This window comes from Chanodichthys erythropterus, chromosome 10, assembly GCF_024489055.1.
Source record: "Chanodichthys erythropterus isolate Z2021 chromosome 10, ASM2448905v1, whole genome shotgun sequence".
NCBI lineage: Eukaryota > Metazoa > Chordata > Actinopteri > Cypriniformes > Xenocyprididae > Chanodichthys > Chanodichthys erythropterus.
The window spans coordinates 49,320,512-49,337,076 of NC_090230.1; the positions used below are offsets into that span (position 1 = coordinate 49,320,512).

Genomic DNA, 16,565 nt, shown 5'->3' on the forward strand with positions numbered 1-16,565 from the left:
CATCAGAAATTCTGAATGCACCATAAAAAAAAAATACTTACCTTCACTTTCCCTTTATATTGCTTATAACTAAAAGACTTTCTCCTCAACCTGCATGTGTTAACTTGGCAGGCGAAATCATCCTTTTCAAACTTTGAACCTATAAAACTCAGAATCAAGATAAAATAGCTTTGCAAAATAAACAAGCTATAAGTGCAATTTGCAAACAATGAGAACGTTTAATGTCTGTCCAGATGTAACAAATGATTTATACAAAATAGTGATGGATCAAAGAAAATGAGAAAATATACAACATAATATCTGCTAAAATATTGTGGGCCCATGTTTTGGATTTTTTTTTTCCTTTTTTTTTTTTCACCTTTTACATTATCAGGTTATCTGTTCGTTTTAGTAGGCGCCAGACCACCAATCATGCCATAATTGTTAAAGGTCCAAAATGTCATTGGATTTGCAGCTTGTCTTTCTAAAAACCAATCTGCTAATAAAATATGACTGGACAAAATGGAAAGAAATTAGAGGCTTGTAGTCTGTGGCAGGTCACAGGCTCAGGGATGTGACTTCTAAAAGGGAATTAAACAGCCGAACTGACATATACTCACTCACACATCACAGTTAACACAGTAACCCCCCACCCCATAATCGGTCCGTAAGGACATTCCCATGCATGTGTTCTGCCGGTAAAGCCGCAGTATACCAATGAGTGCTGAAGGCTTGAGCTAAGATTTTATGTTCGGAAACAGCAGGAGGCTGAAGTTAGGGTCCAGATGCTGGTACACTGTGCTCACATCTCACAAACTGCAAAATTCAGGCACTCATATATAGTTTATTTCGAGAAGTAGCATCTCCTGGGGGCTGAGGAAAACAAGTGAGGGAAATGTACTGTAAAAGATGGTTCTCGGTCTTCATGGAGGGATGGGTCCAGTTACTAATATGGTCCATTTGAGAGCTAGACACGCCTCAACGTGGGCACAATGCGATGGGAGGAGCAGGGTGTACCGCTGGCTCAGAGTGCATCACCACCACACTGGTTTACAGCAGAAACAAGGCAACAAATCAAGTCTGGGCTAACCAGGAAATTAAAACGCAGGCCTGGCAATGGGCTTGAGGTGGCTAGGTAAGCAGTACTGCTCTAATAGTTTGCTACTGCTTTCTTCATACACTGAATAAGAGAAAATATAATACATTTTGAATAAAATACAACAGCAGCAGATGCCATTATAAAAGGAGAGGCAAAAGGAAGAAAGGAGTGAGATTAGAAGGGAAGAAAAAGTAGATCTGAAAGCCTAGAGTGTTTTGTGAAGAGCTGAGGCAGGACAGGCAGACGAGCCATGGCCATGCTGTTGCGATGACCTGCTAATTAGTGGAGAGGAGAAAACTCTGCCTCTTCCAGTCCAGAGATGGAGTCGCTGTATTCTAAAGCCAGGGACACGCAGACCATCCGCCATCTTCTCAAATTCTTATCCTCCCTCCTGCTGATTCGATCTCCTTCGCTCCCCTGCCGTTTGCGGGGTAGGTGAAGGGGGGGGGGTAGGGGAATCTTATATTTGAATTGTGTGTCAGTCCCGACTACCTAGTAGTCATCTAAATCAAAGAACTCATCATCATCTCCCTGGTACTCCATGCCTTGGAAATCCACCCGGTACCTCAAGATTCCTGAAAGAAAAAGAACAATTATATTATTGCAATGTTTCCCATACATTGATTTATTTGTGGCGGCCCTCCACAATATCAATGTTGACCACCACAAATAGATTTCAGTGCTTCCCATTCATTACTTATACTGTGGCGGCCCAAAAATATATTTAATCTTCTCATAATAACATAAAAGGTCTTTAATGTCATGTTTTGTGCCATTGCTGTCAAGCAAACTAAAACTGAAAGAGAGATAAGGCTTTGTGTCCTTATCAAATCGCAAAAAAGAATGTCTGTTTGCGATGCTCAAAGAGAAGTGCGTACATTTTCACAATGAATATGGGTTGGAGCTCTAAATTTTTAACTCTCAATGTGCTCCAGATTGAAGAATTTAACTTTAAAATGTAAACAATTTTTAAAATGGAATGCACCCCCGGACCCCCCTAGAGGCACCAAAGTCCATCCACCATAATTACATAAAAATCCTGTGGGAAACACTGTATTGATATATTTTTCAATTTCCTAACAAATTCTAATATGTGGAGACTACTTACCACCAATGCCTCCGAAGCCTTTCACAAACTGCGAGCCCTCCTGGCTTTTGTCTGTAACAATTTCCAGCGTGGCCCCAAACTTCTTGTAGTTATTGGCGAACCACTCAAGCAGTGGCATGCTCTCGATCAGCTCATGCTCCTGACCCGTCTAAAACAAACATATATACGGTACTGTTAGCATTATACATCACACATTGGTTATAGTGCAAAGTAAATATAACACAAAAGGAACAAGTGATCAGTACAACCAAGTGTGCATATGGTGAATGCACGCATCCAACACTGATACATGTTTTCTTTCTGTTTACGTATACGTTTACATTGGCAAGACTTTTAAAAAAAGTGCAATGATGAAGTTTTGTGACTATGCAACATTGGTCAATTGGGCATGTCACAATTTTATTAACTGTCCTGAAATGCAAGCTAATGTCTTGTATCGCAGCATGCTTGTAGTGCAGACATGATGTGCTGAAGTGAAGCCATTTGGCTAAATCATTCAAGCGGTTTTCAAATTACTGATTTGATCTGATTTTCTGTGTGGATTCATCTACTCATCTAAACTACATTTTGTAGTGAATAGATATTTGTGGTAATTTCCCACATTATAAGCATGAAACCTGCAGGAATGAGTAAAACACTGCATTATTCACAATCATTCAGGCCCCGATTAAACATTTTTCATACAGATATTTCTGAAACAAACTTCCACGACTTTTCCAAAACTTTCTGGGTTTATTTTTTCCAAAAATGTTCTATGCCTTGAAATTACCATTTAAACGTTTTTTTTGTTTTTGTTTTTTGTTTTTTAAAGTGATAGTTCACCCAAAATGAAAATTGTGTCATCATTTACTCACAATCGGGTTGTTCCAAACCTATATAAATGTCTCTGCTGAACACAAAGAAATATATTTGTAAGAATGTCAGTAACCAAACAGATCTCATCCCCCATTGACTACCATAGTAGGAAAAATAAATACTATGGTAGTCAATGGGGGATGAGATCTGTTTGGTTACTGACATTCATCCAAATATCTTTCTTTGTGTTCAGCAGAACAAAGACATGTACATAGGTTTGGAACAACTTGAGTGTGAGTAAATGACAAGTTTAATTTTTGGGTGAACTATCTCTTTAAAAGGAGCGCCAAAGTCAGGTGATTTCAGCAGTTTAGTCGTTTAATAGGAGATCCCAATCACTAATTCGAAACAAAAGATACATAAAGCTCAAAAGCTTCATGAAGCAGTGTTTTGAAAATTGGCCCATCACTATATAGTTGAAAAGTCGTTAATTTTTTTTTTTTTTTTTTTTTGGTGCACAAAAAGTATTCTTGTCGCTTTATAATAAGATAGAACCACTGAACTCACATGAACTGTTTCAAATATGTTTTTAGTACCTTTATGGATCTTGACAGTTTCAATGGCTTTGCTTTCTTTAGAGGCCTCACTGAGCCTTCGGATTTCATCAACAATATCTTAATTTGTTAGCCTGACTTCGTCATACTCATTCTAGGCAGAATGTGAGTCTGATACTGCTCCATTGCACTTGAATTATGGGGCGTGTCTTAACCGAACCAGTAAAAAAAACAAAAAAAAAAACTCTGCACTCAATTGGATAGACCTACAACCAATCAGAGCAACGCAGTAAGTGACGTATGTTGAACTTGTACTTAAACTTTTGCCGAATCCCGTTGGAAGGACGGCAAACATCTTTCCCATCGACAAATGCCTTGATTGCGGTTCTTTGTTCGTCTTTTAAAATTAATGCACTGTCGATTTCTTTTATTACAGACATGATAGCGGAATCTAAACATCTTACTTCTCCAGCTGCAGTCATCGTTGGTGAAAACCAATTCAATCCAAGCGCTCTTTGATGACGTGGGTGGTTACGTAACCGCAGATAGCCTGTCAATCATCAATTAAAGCCCGCCCTGGCAATTTGATTGGCTCGGCCTTCTGGGAGCCGAGCATAATTACTCCACAATGGATCGAGTCCAGACCGAACTTCCCGGCCAAAAAATGTTGTGGGCGTGGTTTGGGCTGGCACCCAGGCTATTAATTTGTGGTGTTCCAAAGAAGAACGAAGGTCTTACGGGTGTAGAACGACATGACGGTGAGTAATAAATGACATTTTCATTTTTGTGTGAACTAACCCTTTAAGAACTGTTCACAGAAAGGGTCTTTAGGGAACCCAAAATGGTTCATCTATTGCAGCAGTTCTCAATCTCTTTTGGGTCAGCGCCCCCTACCCATTATCTAGGTCCCTTACTGCCCCCAACAAATATAGTCTTCCCTGAATATTCTTGATTATCAATTTTCAGCTAGTAATAAAATAAAGTTGCACTGATTGCAATTTTCTTTTTGTTAGTGTGATCTGCTGATACCAATTTTTGCCAATTTCGATTTTCTTTCTAAGAACTAAAATTGACAGCTTACACAAACAAAAATCTACTTTTTTTCAATGCAAAGTTTTTTCATAAAAAAAACAAAACAAGTAAAAAGTCAGTAATAAAATAAAAATAAAAATAGCAAGCAACAGCAAAAAAAAAAAAATGCAATAGAATAAAAGAGCTATGAAACTAAGTTTTTCCAGGTTAAGTAGGTTTATACAGGTAAGAAATACTAGAGAAATCTAAGTAATCAAATGTAAAAAAACATCCAGTGTTTTACATTTGATTAATTTCTGTAGACTTCATTGTAAAAATTAAATACAGATTAATGCTTACCATTAAAGTTATAAAACGTATTCAGTCAAAAGCAGAATGTGATTTTCTTTGTCTTTTGTTCTTTGATTAACATGACAGACAGCAGCAGGAATATTGGACTACTGCTGTCACTATAAGAGTTTATGCACAGACCCAATACAATATTACATAACGTGTTCTTCTCAACTATTTCACGTTCCAAAGCTGACGGTGTTTAACTGGTACTCACCAAGACTGGCATTTTGACATAATGTTGTATGTGTTTGACCGTTTAAGCGCAGTAAACCTCTCATTTTGGTACTTGTGACTCACAAGCTGTTTGAGACTGAGTGCGGCTTGTGCGCTCCACTAATATAGATCAGTGGTGCGAGCGCAAAACCTGCAGGAACGACTAAAATAATGCACAATACAAGCACAATTTAACTGGAGTCAACGAGACGAGTGAGAGAGACGAGACGGGTGTGTGTCACTTCTACGTCGGAGAGAAGAGAGCGAGAACGCGCGGCTGACATTATTGCCTGTGCCGCTGTTTTTACTATATTTTGATCAAACAAATGCTGTTGCCGCTATAACACCACATCTGTGGTGTTATACATTTATAATATATATTTTGCTGTATATTATTCATATTATTACTACTATGATTCACCTATATATCATTTTAAAAGAATGTCACTGAATGCCACCTAACAGATTTGATTTGACTAAATAGTTCAAATATCATTATTATTAGCTTCCAAGGAGCAAAAAAAGCTACGTGAATAGAAATAATATTTATAAGAGTTAAATAAAAACTTTAGAAATTTGGCAATGAAACTTTAATTGTGTATAACAGCACCAAATCAGCAAACAAGAAACATTCATATTAATTTTCCCTTTGGAAAACAAGAAAAAGCATGTTATCTGAATGCTAGACGCTTGTTTTCACTGGAAGTTTGGCAGCAGAAAACTGACAAAAACACTGAAGTATAATAGCCATTGCAATGAAAATGATACAACCTTGGTTCTAGTGGCATTGGTGTAAACTGGCAGGTTTACACCACTCTATAGACCCCTTAATCGCCTACGTCACTGTGAAGTCACCGCTCTAGCTGGAGGCAAAACATAAATAAGAACTCATAGCCGGCACGCTAAAAGTTTGAGGTTTTGACTTTAAAATGTCGTCTTGTTGTGTTTTTGGCTGCCAGAATAGAAGGACCAGGACTTTTGGTTCAAAACTAAAGTTAGTTAGATCCACTAGATCCCGGCAGACATTCCTTCACAGAAATCAAAAAGATAATTGTGGTTGAATGCAATACGGCATACAGACTGGACGGAGACGATCAGAAATAATACTTGTGTTAGCAGTGCACACTTCATATCAGGTAAAATAATCAATGCATATGTAATGGTGTGTTGGTTTTATCTAGTACAAATCATCAAGTTTCTGTTTTATAGGTGAAAAGTCACCAACTTTCAGCACACAAGCTAGCTTAAATGTTAAACAAACATACAGCGATAGATGTGTGTGCCATAGATGTGTGTGCCATTCTTTGAATGGTCTCTTAAAATAATCCACATTGCTAGCCATAATCATAATTAACCCTGCGTTAGGTTACATTAGACAATAAGCCTTGACAAAATTCCCCAAACCACCCAAAAGTAATTCATATGTTGTCTAGGAAATATCCACAACTTAAGTTAATTTACAAAAATAGCTGTCACGGTCCCGCAGAGTCAGTGAGTGTACATATCCGGACAGTTCTGAACCTTCTTCTGCATCTATGTTTAATAAATGCTTGTCAACATTGAGTCCAGAGTCTCTTTTTTTCCCCTCAAGCTAAGCCCGGCCCACCAGAAAATGTTGAAATGTTTACAAACTTTTAAGGGGTCTATATCTGATGCGAATATCAGAACCCATTATAATCAGTGATTCTGTCTACTAGGGCTGTGCTCAGAATATCGATACAACGATACATCGTCATGAACTCCTGACGATGCGCGTATCGATACAGCAGCTGCGTATCGTGTCTGTCTTGCTTTTAAATCTCGCCAATCACGTGACGCCATGTGACACTCTCGAACGGAGAAACACGCGATCTCCAAATCATCGATCAAAGCGTGCTAACGTTTTAGGACAGGTCGATGGTATATAAATCCTGGCTGAAGGTTGGCATTTATCAATCAAGCCAAACCGTCCATTCAGAAACCGAGAAATTTGAAGGCTGATCTCTCAGGTTGAGGCGCGAGCTGGCTTGACTGACGTTTTCGTGAGGATATAGTTTATGGACTGTTTTGATTTTGGTAATTACATCTAGAAAGTTAAAAGCAGTGATGGCATATATAATAGAGATATCTGAAAGCGAAACGAAAGTGATATTGGCCTCGTCCAGTGGGGAGGACGCACGAGAGGAGACCTGCGCATTTAATTAGTATGTGTAAACTAATACAGTAACAAATGTATTGCTCATGGTTGGTTCATGTTATCTGATGTTTAATAAATGAACCTTATTGTTAGTGTGTTTTGTAAACTCATGTAGCGCATATTTTGTAGACCACGTTAATAAAAACGTATGTTGTTCTTGAACATATTTTTAGTTGATATCCAAAAAAAAAAAAAATCATTTTTACAGATGAAAAAAAAAAAAAAACAGGCAGTATAGACATTATTATAATATTATAGCCGATTATAATTAACTAACTTAGTTTTCTTACAGTCAACTTACTGTTGCAAGTGAAATTAGTCATTGAGCTTTGTTGATATGCTTCAGTGTCACTATAATTTTCAATTCAGTTACGTTACTGAGGGAGTGACTTTAAAAGCAAGCTTTTAAAAGAAGCTTTTTTGTGACTTTTTTTTATATTTAATTTAAATCATTGTTTTTTTTTAATGACAAAAACAAAAGTTTTTTTCAGTTATCATGACTGTCATAACACTGGTTATTCAATAAACATATTACTGTTACTAAACTCTGCTCAAAAGAAATTTAAATTCTAAATTGAACCATATCGTGATACGTATCGTATCGTGGCTTTAGTATCATGATGCGTATCGTATCGTGACATTGTTGGTGATACACAGCCCTACTGTCTACACTGGACATGTGCCAATTCGCCGACAGCAAACAGATGTTGCCTTCTATTTCTGATGCACGATCCGCAAATTTGCACTTCTGACAAATGGACAAACGCATTTGGAACATTTGCTGTGAAGTAATTGAGTCATAAAAGCATTTTGAGGTACAAGTACATTTTCAGACTCAGCTGAACGCACAAACGCTCTTCAGTGCTTTTCTTTGTGAGCATTTGAGCGTGCTGTTAAAAATTAGCCTAGAGCGCCATCTGCTGTTAAAAACTAAGCCCAAAATCCATTTGAGAGAGAATCGCGATGCATTCTGAAAATCTCAGAATCAATCCATGAATCACAACGCATCAATTTATTATCCCAGCCCTACAAACCATATTCTTTTGCAAGTAGTTTCAAGTTTCATCTCATAAATCTCTGGAATTACGCACCTTAAACGCCCACCAGAAACACCTCAACGATAAAACCTTTGGAACCTTTATTTTTAAGTGTAGCACTTCAATCTTTTGCTTTAATGCGCCGCACGAGCTCCACATGTTTGTGTGAAACCTGAAGGTCATGTTCTTCATCATGACTTGACAATGATCCAAAGAGATCCAAGAACATCTGGCCATTTGAGTTAACATGGTCAGACGTCACAAATTTGCTTAAGAAATGGAGATCTAAAATTAAGATTTTGAATCCTACGTATTCATTGTAGTCTCAAACTTAAGGACCTGCAATGCATAATCCTAATCAATCAAAACAGAACTGCAATGCACTTTGTACGAATGGGCTGATGATACCCTATCTCATAGCCTGAAATGAGACTGCTGGTCTCATTTCAGGCCATGAGATCATCAATGTTTGCTTAAGTATGGCCCTATAACTCCACAAAGTCACTCAGGGGAAGTGTTCCAGCCATTGGAACATCTGCACTACTTTTTATAATAAATAAGAAAATCATATACAATCAATAATCTGAATTTTAGTTGACATGGTTTTACTTACCTCTTTGTCAGTGAAATGAGACTTGTCCTTCTCCTGTTCTGGTGTCAGATAGAGTATCTTTTCATCTGATAAAAAAAGCATTGAAATTAAAATGAGAAAGGAATCCTTTTATATTTTGCAAATATTGTGCAATTGCACGTACAAGAGTGAGGGTGTGCATACCATTTTCTGGTGTAGTATTTTCTCCATGACAACGTAGGACATAACGCATAGTGTCCAGGTTCTCATAAACTATAAGAATCTCCACCGCTCCCATCTCCAGCGCTTTAAGTGTGTCTTCCACTCCAAAACAATACTTCCCTGTGTCCTGACTGATCTCATCAAAATATCGGCCTGAAATCAGAGACAAGTCACTACACAAGAAAAAAAGCACCATAAAAATACTGAAAGCCCAGTGTTTTAGGCCTAAAAAAAAGTTCCCTGCATGTCTATCACCTTGATCAAGCCTGTAAATGCTTCTTGGATTAACTACCTATTAGTTTCTTTTCTTGGATGAACTTGACATTGGACAGCACTTCCGCTGAGAGCTCAATGGCCTGGTTGAAACCGTTCTCTCCTCCATATGATATGTCAACCAGCTTCAGAACCTTCGCTTGTAACCTCTAAATGCACAGAAGAACCAAAGTCAGAAAAGAACCAAAAATCTGAATTAAATGCACAGAAAAACCAAAGTCAGAAAAGAACCAAAAAGTTTGCTAATCGGTTGATGGTAAGACAACATACTGGATCAAACATGTCTGACTGGCTGAGCTCAGTCTTAAAGTCAGCCGATCCGGCGAGAACCAGTCCTGCCACATTGACCTTGTCATTGGACACGAAGAGTTGCACAGCTGTCTCCGCTACTTTACGCACATAGTTATGTCTCTTCTCCATTCTCAAACGTGCAAATCGAAGAGCGGACTGTCCTCCTCTACCTAGAGAAACGTCAGAGGAAACAAGTGTGTGAATTAAAAGTCCTATAAAAGAACAAAAAGAGTCACAGCAAGCGATTTGAAGACATGTTTACCGTGCTTTTTGGGCAGGTCCACAGTAAATTTGTGCAGCACCTCCCTTGTGTTGCCTTGTAAAGTCCCAAACAGGGCACCACTACCATCAATCACAATGAAGCCAAACTTGCTGTCGTCTGACAGCAGAGCTGTTAGAGCCTGTGAACATACAAAATTATAATAGCCGTTACAAGGTTTTACCAGATAGATAGATAGATGCATAGATGGACAGATAGACAGAGTTTACACTTGGACTTAACATGTGATCACAGTGATCCAAAAAAGTCAATCAGCCATTCAGGACACGGCCAATAAAACCACATCCTCATTAAGCATTTCCATTGGCTTAAAAAGCTCACCCTTTTATAGCAGACTGACAACTGACAGTCATGACCTAAATGTGATTCATTTACAATAATTCCTAAAAATCAGCATTCGTAACTTTTCGTGCCATCAGTCGCAGGTGCACAAGAATCTCCCATTCTTAGCTCATTTTTGGCGCTTTTCCACTGCATGGTACAGCTCACTTTTGGGGGTTTTTCCAAAGTGTACAGTACCTAGTACTTTAGAACCACCTCACTTGAGGTTCCAAGTGAGCCGTACTGATACTAAAATGTCACATGTAAACACTGCAGATCACTGATGGGTCAGAGAGAATCGTCACTACCAGCATCACTGGATTTGCAACAAGACACCAAACCTGATAGTTCACACAAAAATGAAAATTACCCCATAATTTACTCACCCTCAAGCCATCCTAGGTGTATAGGACTCTTCTTTCAACACAAGAGTTATATTAAAAATATCCTGGCTCACCCAAGCTTTATAATGGGAGTGATTGAAGGATGAGATTTTAAAGCCTAAAAAAGTGCATCCATCAATCATAAAACGCACTCCACGCAGCTCCAGGGGGTTAATAAAGGCCTTCTAAAGTAAAATAACGAGCTTCCGGTGTGGCAGCCATAGGCATTCAACCTACACCTAAAAAGCATCAACTTCCATGACATAGTACACAATGACATGACGTACTACGCATTATAACGTAGGACACAACGTAGTACGTCATGACGTAGTGTAGAACCTCATGACATTAGCTGCTTTTCCACTGTCGGGCCAGTGCGAGCCAGGGCTAACAGCGTGCGGGGCTGGGCCTATGGCCACAGACCTTAGGCACCGAGGCAAAAATCAAGTTGCGTTTCCACTGTCGGTCCACTAGCTCCGCAGCGATGATCTAAAAACCGCCCTTAAACACACCTCCCTTGATCAAACGTCACACAACCCAACCCAACCCAACCCATTTCAGCGTGTTAACCATCACCCGACTATGATTAGCTCCGCCTTTCACCTCGACCGAGCCTCAAGCCCCAGCTGGCCCGCTTTGGACCAAGGTTTTCGGCGGGCCGAAAAACCTGTGCCTTTGGCACCGAGGAAGCACCGAAGAGGCACGATCAACCCCCGGAAGTGACACTGGAAACGCGACCAGCCCTGGCACGCACTAGCATGCCCGCCTTTGGCCCAGCAGTGGAAACGTGGCTAGTGTGTACTACGCGTCGCGGAAGTTAACACTTTTAGACGTAAATCAAATGCGTATGCCTGTTGCGCTAGAATCTCGTTATTTTTACTTTATAAATACTTAACTAAGCATATTTGTCTTACACAAACACAGCGATTCACTTTAGAAGGCCTTTATTAAACCCCTAGAGCCGCGTGAAGTACATTTTATGATTGATGGACGCACATTTTGGGTTTCAAAATCTCATCCTTCAATCACTCCCATTATAAAGCTTGGAAGAGCCAGGATATTTTTAATATAACTCTGTGTTTGGCTGAAAGAAGAAAGCCATATACACCTAGAATAGCTTAAGTTTGTAAATTATGGGGTAATTTTCATTTTTGTGTGAATATTCCCTTTAAATAGTCACAAACAGCCACCACAGTACCATTTGTTTGCACAACTTTATTTAAACGACTTGCTTTAAATCAACCGTCAAATGCAAATTGAAAAAAAAAAAAAAAAAAGGCTATATTGTGGTCAGTGGACGAGGTGGCAGGCAGCGCAACTATAACAATCAGTCTCTATCCCACCCACTTTGAAGCGGTACTAAACTGCAATGGAAAAGCAAACCGAGCCCAAGTAAAGTGAGCCGAGTCATACAACACTGTGGAAAAGTGCCTTGAGCCAAACTTGTGAATTCAGTGAATCGCTAACTGGCGACTCTGACTGAATCATTTGAATCAGTGAGTTTTTGACTTGAGAACAGAAGAAATCATATTGGTCCAAAATTGATCTAACAGGTCAACTGAAAAGAATCTTCGTTCATGAATCAGACACTGCTACAGCATCTGAGCAGGTGACGATTTCTTCAGTTCAAAATAACAAAATGTAGGAGTAAAAAGTAAGTTATGCTGCTTTGGAATGTAGTGAAGTAAAAGCTTTCTAGTATAAAGATACTCAGATAAAGTACAGAAACTTGAAGAACGTACAGTAACAAAGTAAAAATACATACTGTCCACCACTGGTATCCGGATAACTGATCAGATCTCGGTTTCCCACACAATATTTAAAATAAGCCTGTAATGGAAAAATAGTCCTGGTGCAAAGTGGTGGGGATTCTTTTAAAAACTATTTGCAGTGGCGGGCTACAAGTTTCAAATCTCGTAAAATGAGGAGGCTGCAAATAATAATAGGCCTACATTGCATAGATGCCACGATCAAAATGGTAAAAGGACACATGGGTCTGAAATCGTTGCCAGATGTGGTGCGAAGATTGTGCATCCTTTACAGACAATGTAAATTCTACTCTGTCCTCGACTGTCTCGCAAAAATACCTAGCTACATGCAGCGGTTCATATGACTTCAACCTGTAAATGCAGATACGATGGCTAGATTTCATTTACATTACACTGAGATCTGATCACAACGCATCCTCGACTACCTCGGTAACAGGAAACACAGGTCAAATAACATTCCGATCACAAACACTTTTACACTCGTCTTTTCAGAGTATGTGGATAATACCCAGATACAGGTCACATGTTAATGCCAAGTGTAAATGAGATAGATAGATAGATAGATAGATAGATAGATAGATAGATAGATAGATAGATAGATAGATAGATAGATATACCTCAGTATGGAACTTGTTGTCACATAAATACAAGGATGTGTTGATTGGTTTAAAAGGCTCAAAATCAATGTTTACTTTCTTCTCTTTGCCTTCCTCTGTCACAATGGTGCCACAATACACAACCAGGCCATTAGGAGGCACTGCAAGATAAACGGCAAACTCGTGAGAAGGGATCAGGAGAGACCACACCTAAAAGATTAAATCAGGGGCCACGCTCTATCATACCCACACATACACAGCAAATGTATATCAACTGCCAGATTATGTTTTAACTGCACCATTTTGGAAAACTTAAATATGCTGGGTACAATTAAATTCCATCATCTGAGAAGTTAAATGGCTCTTAGATGAAAATAAACCCACATATTTACCTTTGTTGTAGAGTTTGAGTCTCTGCTGTACAGAGGTAATGGCTCCCAGCACAGACAGTCTGTTGACTCTGCTCTTGATGTTCGAAGCAGTGCCAAACTCATCGGCCAACATCTTCGCAACACGCGAGATCTGATCCTTAGGTGGGATGATGAGGGATATCATACTGGTGCCATTTCTGAGGAAGAAGCGAATATATAACAGTCTGAGACCTTTTCTTGAACATACAGTACCGTTCAAAAGTTTGAGGTCAGTAAGATTTGTTTTGTTAACATTGTGAAATATTCCAATTTAAAATAAGTGTTTTTTTATGTGAATATACTTATAAATGTAATTTATTCCTGTGATGGCAAAGCTGAATTTTCAGCATCACTACTCCAGTCTTCAGTGTCACATGATCCTTCAGAAATCATTCTAATATGCTGCTTTGCTGCTGAAGAAACATTTCTTATTATTATCATCAATGTTGAAAACAGTTGCAGTGCTGCATATTTTTGTGGAAACAATGCACCCCCCCCCCCCCAGAATTAGTTTAATAGAAAGCTCAAAAGAACAGCCTTTATTTAAAATAGAAATCTTCTGAAACATTATAAATATCTTTACTGTCACATTTGATCAATTTAATGTTCCTTTGAACAGTAGTGTATAAGCATCATGCTAACTTGACACTTTGACAATCTAAACTGTTTAGGAGTATATTTGTCAAGTTATATTCAGTACATTTGAGTGAGCATTAAACGGGTAGCTCACCTCTTAATTTATTCATGTTGTAAAAAAAAAAAAAAAAAAAAGGCTGTCATTCAACTGACAGCTGAGAACTGAAATTCACTTTCACTGTAAAAACAATGGAACAAAACTAATGGTGACTGGCACTTAACATTTTGTAAGACCTTTTTATATTTGATGTATTTTTATATACATGGAAATAAAGTCATAGCGGCTTAATAGGTGAGTAAATGACAGAAATTTAATTTTTGGTTTAAACTAACGTTATGTCTTTAACATTCAATTCCTCATGGCGACTGGTTGAATTAATACACTAAGACAACTAAAACAACATATAGCACCGTGATGATACAATCCAACATTTAAATAGTAATAAAAATAATAATAATAATTATTATTATTACTATTATTATTTCACAAAATCCCAAAACATCTAGGCTATTTAGCAGTTTCTCCCATAAAACACACGTCACCTCCACCAGCCTGCTTAAAGGCGTCGTCCCGAAGGTGCTTGACATTTCAAACGACACCACATATAACATTTCCCGCTCTTTATCATACAACTCGCAATATTTTGGAAATAAAGAGCTGTACAATGCGCGGTGTCGTTCTCTGTCCACCATGCTGCTCTCTACAACAGCTGTTAGCAAGCTGGTTAGCATGTGGTCCCCCCAAAGAACGAATCAAATCGCACATCAGAGGTGTTGTTGTTTGTCATTCAACACCTGTATACAAATATAGAGGAACTGACAAAGCGAGCCTCACCCTCTAGCCGCCTCAAGGCTTTTGATCAACTTCTTAATCTTCCAAATTTCCACGTTCCTGTCCGCTGCGCTGGGGTCGTCCGCCATCTTCCTCGCGCTGTCTGGACCTGCTGAAAAAGAGAATCCAACTTTAGCTTGCTAACGCGAAGTGTTTGAATTATCAGAGATTTTAAAGGCGGATCATTCACAAGGATATCTGAATAGATCAGACAGAATTGTTACTTGATTAAAAGAAGGCTTATTGTGGGTGGAAGAAAAAAGAGCGACCAAAGTTTGATGCGCTAACTGGCTAACGCAGCCCTGCGCGCGGGCCTCTCGCGCCCGAGAACATCCCTGCTGCCACGCGCCGCTCGTGCAAAACCATCCTTTCAAAATTATTTTATCTTCAACACGTGATTAAATTACTCGCAGCGTTTTTACTAACAGGCATTATTGCAGCGTAAACGTTACTCACAGACTAGAATGATCCGCTCCGCCGCGTCCGTACGGCAGTTATTTTGTGGTCCAGAGCTCGCTCGCCGCTGTTTCCCAGTGACGTGATATACTTATCGTTAGCAGCCGGTTTGGTCTTGCTGCGCGTGGTGCTTCGATGGAGGCTCACGTGGGGAAAGGCAGAAATTCCATTTAGTATCACTTCCTGAAAACGCCACGCATGGGGGTGTAGTTGGAGCTGCGTGATTGGAGGATTTTCATGTCAAACAAAAAAGGTTGAAACAATGACTGTGGGTCTCATCAGATTCAGAACACAACGAGGTGTTTGAGGGTGGTTTTCGTACGAAAACATCCAGGGCTGAGTTTGCCTAAATCGTAGAACCATTGGCAGAATTTGGCACCAATGCGCTGCTTTTGAGAAGCGCAGCCCAGATGTTATTTTTGCATTATTGTTTCGCATTATCTTCCTTACCATAATGAACATTTAGCCTCCTTCATTACTGTAATGCATTTTTTTTTTTGTAATTTAAAATTGCTTGTCAGTCATGACAATAATGACACAAAAACAACAATAATAATACAATCGTATATAATAATAATAATGGGCTTAATTTTCTTTATGAACAAATTATAGCTGCCAATTTCTTTTGAAGTAACTGAAATATGATTTCGGACTCTTTGTGGGAAGCACATTGTTATTTTTTTACTTGTTTAAAATCAGCAAAACTTGTTTCTTTATTTAAATAATAACCTGAGAAAATGTTACATTATTTTACAAATAGATTTTCATTAATTATTGTATAAAAAAAATTAAGTACAACCAGTAACTTTCAACATAATTTTATTTTTATATTATATTATATATATATTGAAATGTATTATACTGAAAATACATTATAATAATGTTCAGTACTACCACACATAGCCCTGTTGTTTTCATGTTGTATCTTACATAAAAAACAAGCCTACCATTAAGATTTGCATTGTGACATTATTTTCCTGAGAAATTAGATTTTTCAAAAACCTCATCATGAAATCAAACTTGAAATTTCTTATGGAAGATTACAGTACTTTTATAAATTATTTATCTGTGCACATCATTATTTATTATTATTAATAATATTATTGTTAATATTCAAGTGACCTCATAATCTATAATCAAAATAACTCCTCCTCCTTCTTGCAGTGACATCTCTTCTCTTCTCTGTTGACAGGTTTACT

At 38.4% G+C, this 16,565-nt stretch overlaps 1 protein-coding gene across 7 annotated transcripts; it reads right to left on the minus strand.

The window, feature by feature from the left end:
* Positions 1 to 187: 187 nt before the first annotated feature.
* On the minus strand, positions 188 to 15,524 carry etf1b (eukaryotic translation termination factor 1b). Of its 7 annotated transcripts, none has more exons than XM_067398032.1 (11): positions 15,367 to 15,524; positions 14,914 to 15,022; positions 13,425 to 13,600; positions 13,054 to 13,193; positions 9,946 to 10,084; positions 9,663 to 9,853; positions 9,412 to 9,541; positions 9,102 to 9,272; positions 8,940 to 9,004; positions 2,187 to 2,334; positions 188 to 1,653 (listed from the first exon to the last, which is right to left on the minus strand). In XM_067398032.1, exons 2-11 carry the CDS (start codon positions 14,997 to 14,999, stop codon positions 1,571 to 1,573), a joined length of 1,329 nt encoding a protein of 442 aa, XP_067254133.1. In that variant the 5' UTR covers positions 15,000 to 15,022; positions 15,367 to 15,524; the 3' UTR covers positions 188 to 1,570. The 7 variants fall into 7 exon arrangements, 6 of the variants coding, with proteins under 6 accessions (XP_067254133.1, XP_067254134.1, XP_067254137.1 ...); XM_067398033.1 differs by having other exon boundaries at positions 14,914 to 15,019; positions 15,367 to 15,512; XM_067398036.1 differs by lacking the exon at positions 15,367 to 15,524 and adding an exon at positions 13,745 to 13,852 and having other exon boundaries at positions 189 to 1,653.
* Between the last annotated feature and the right edge of the window lie 1,041 nt (positions 15,525 to 16,565).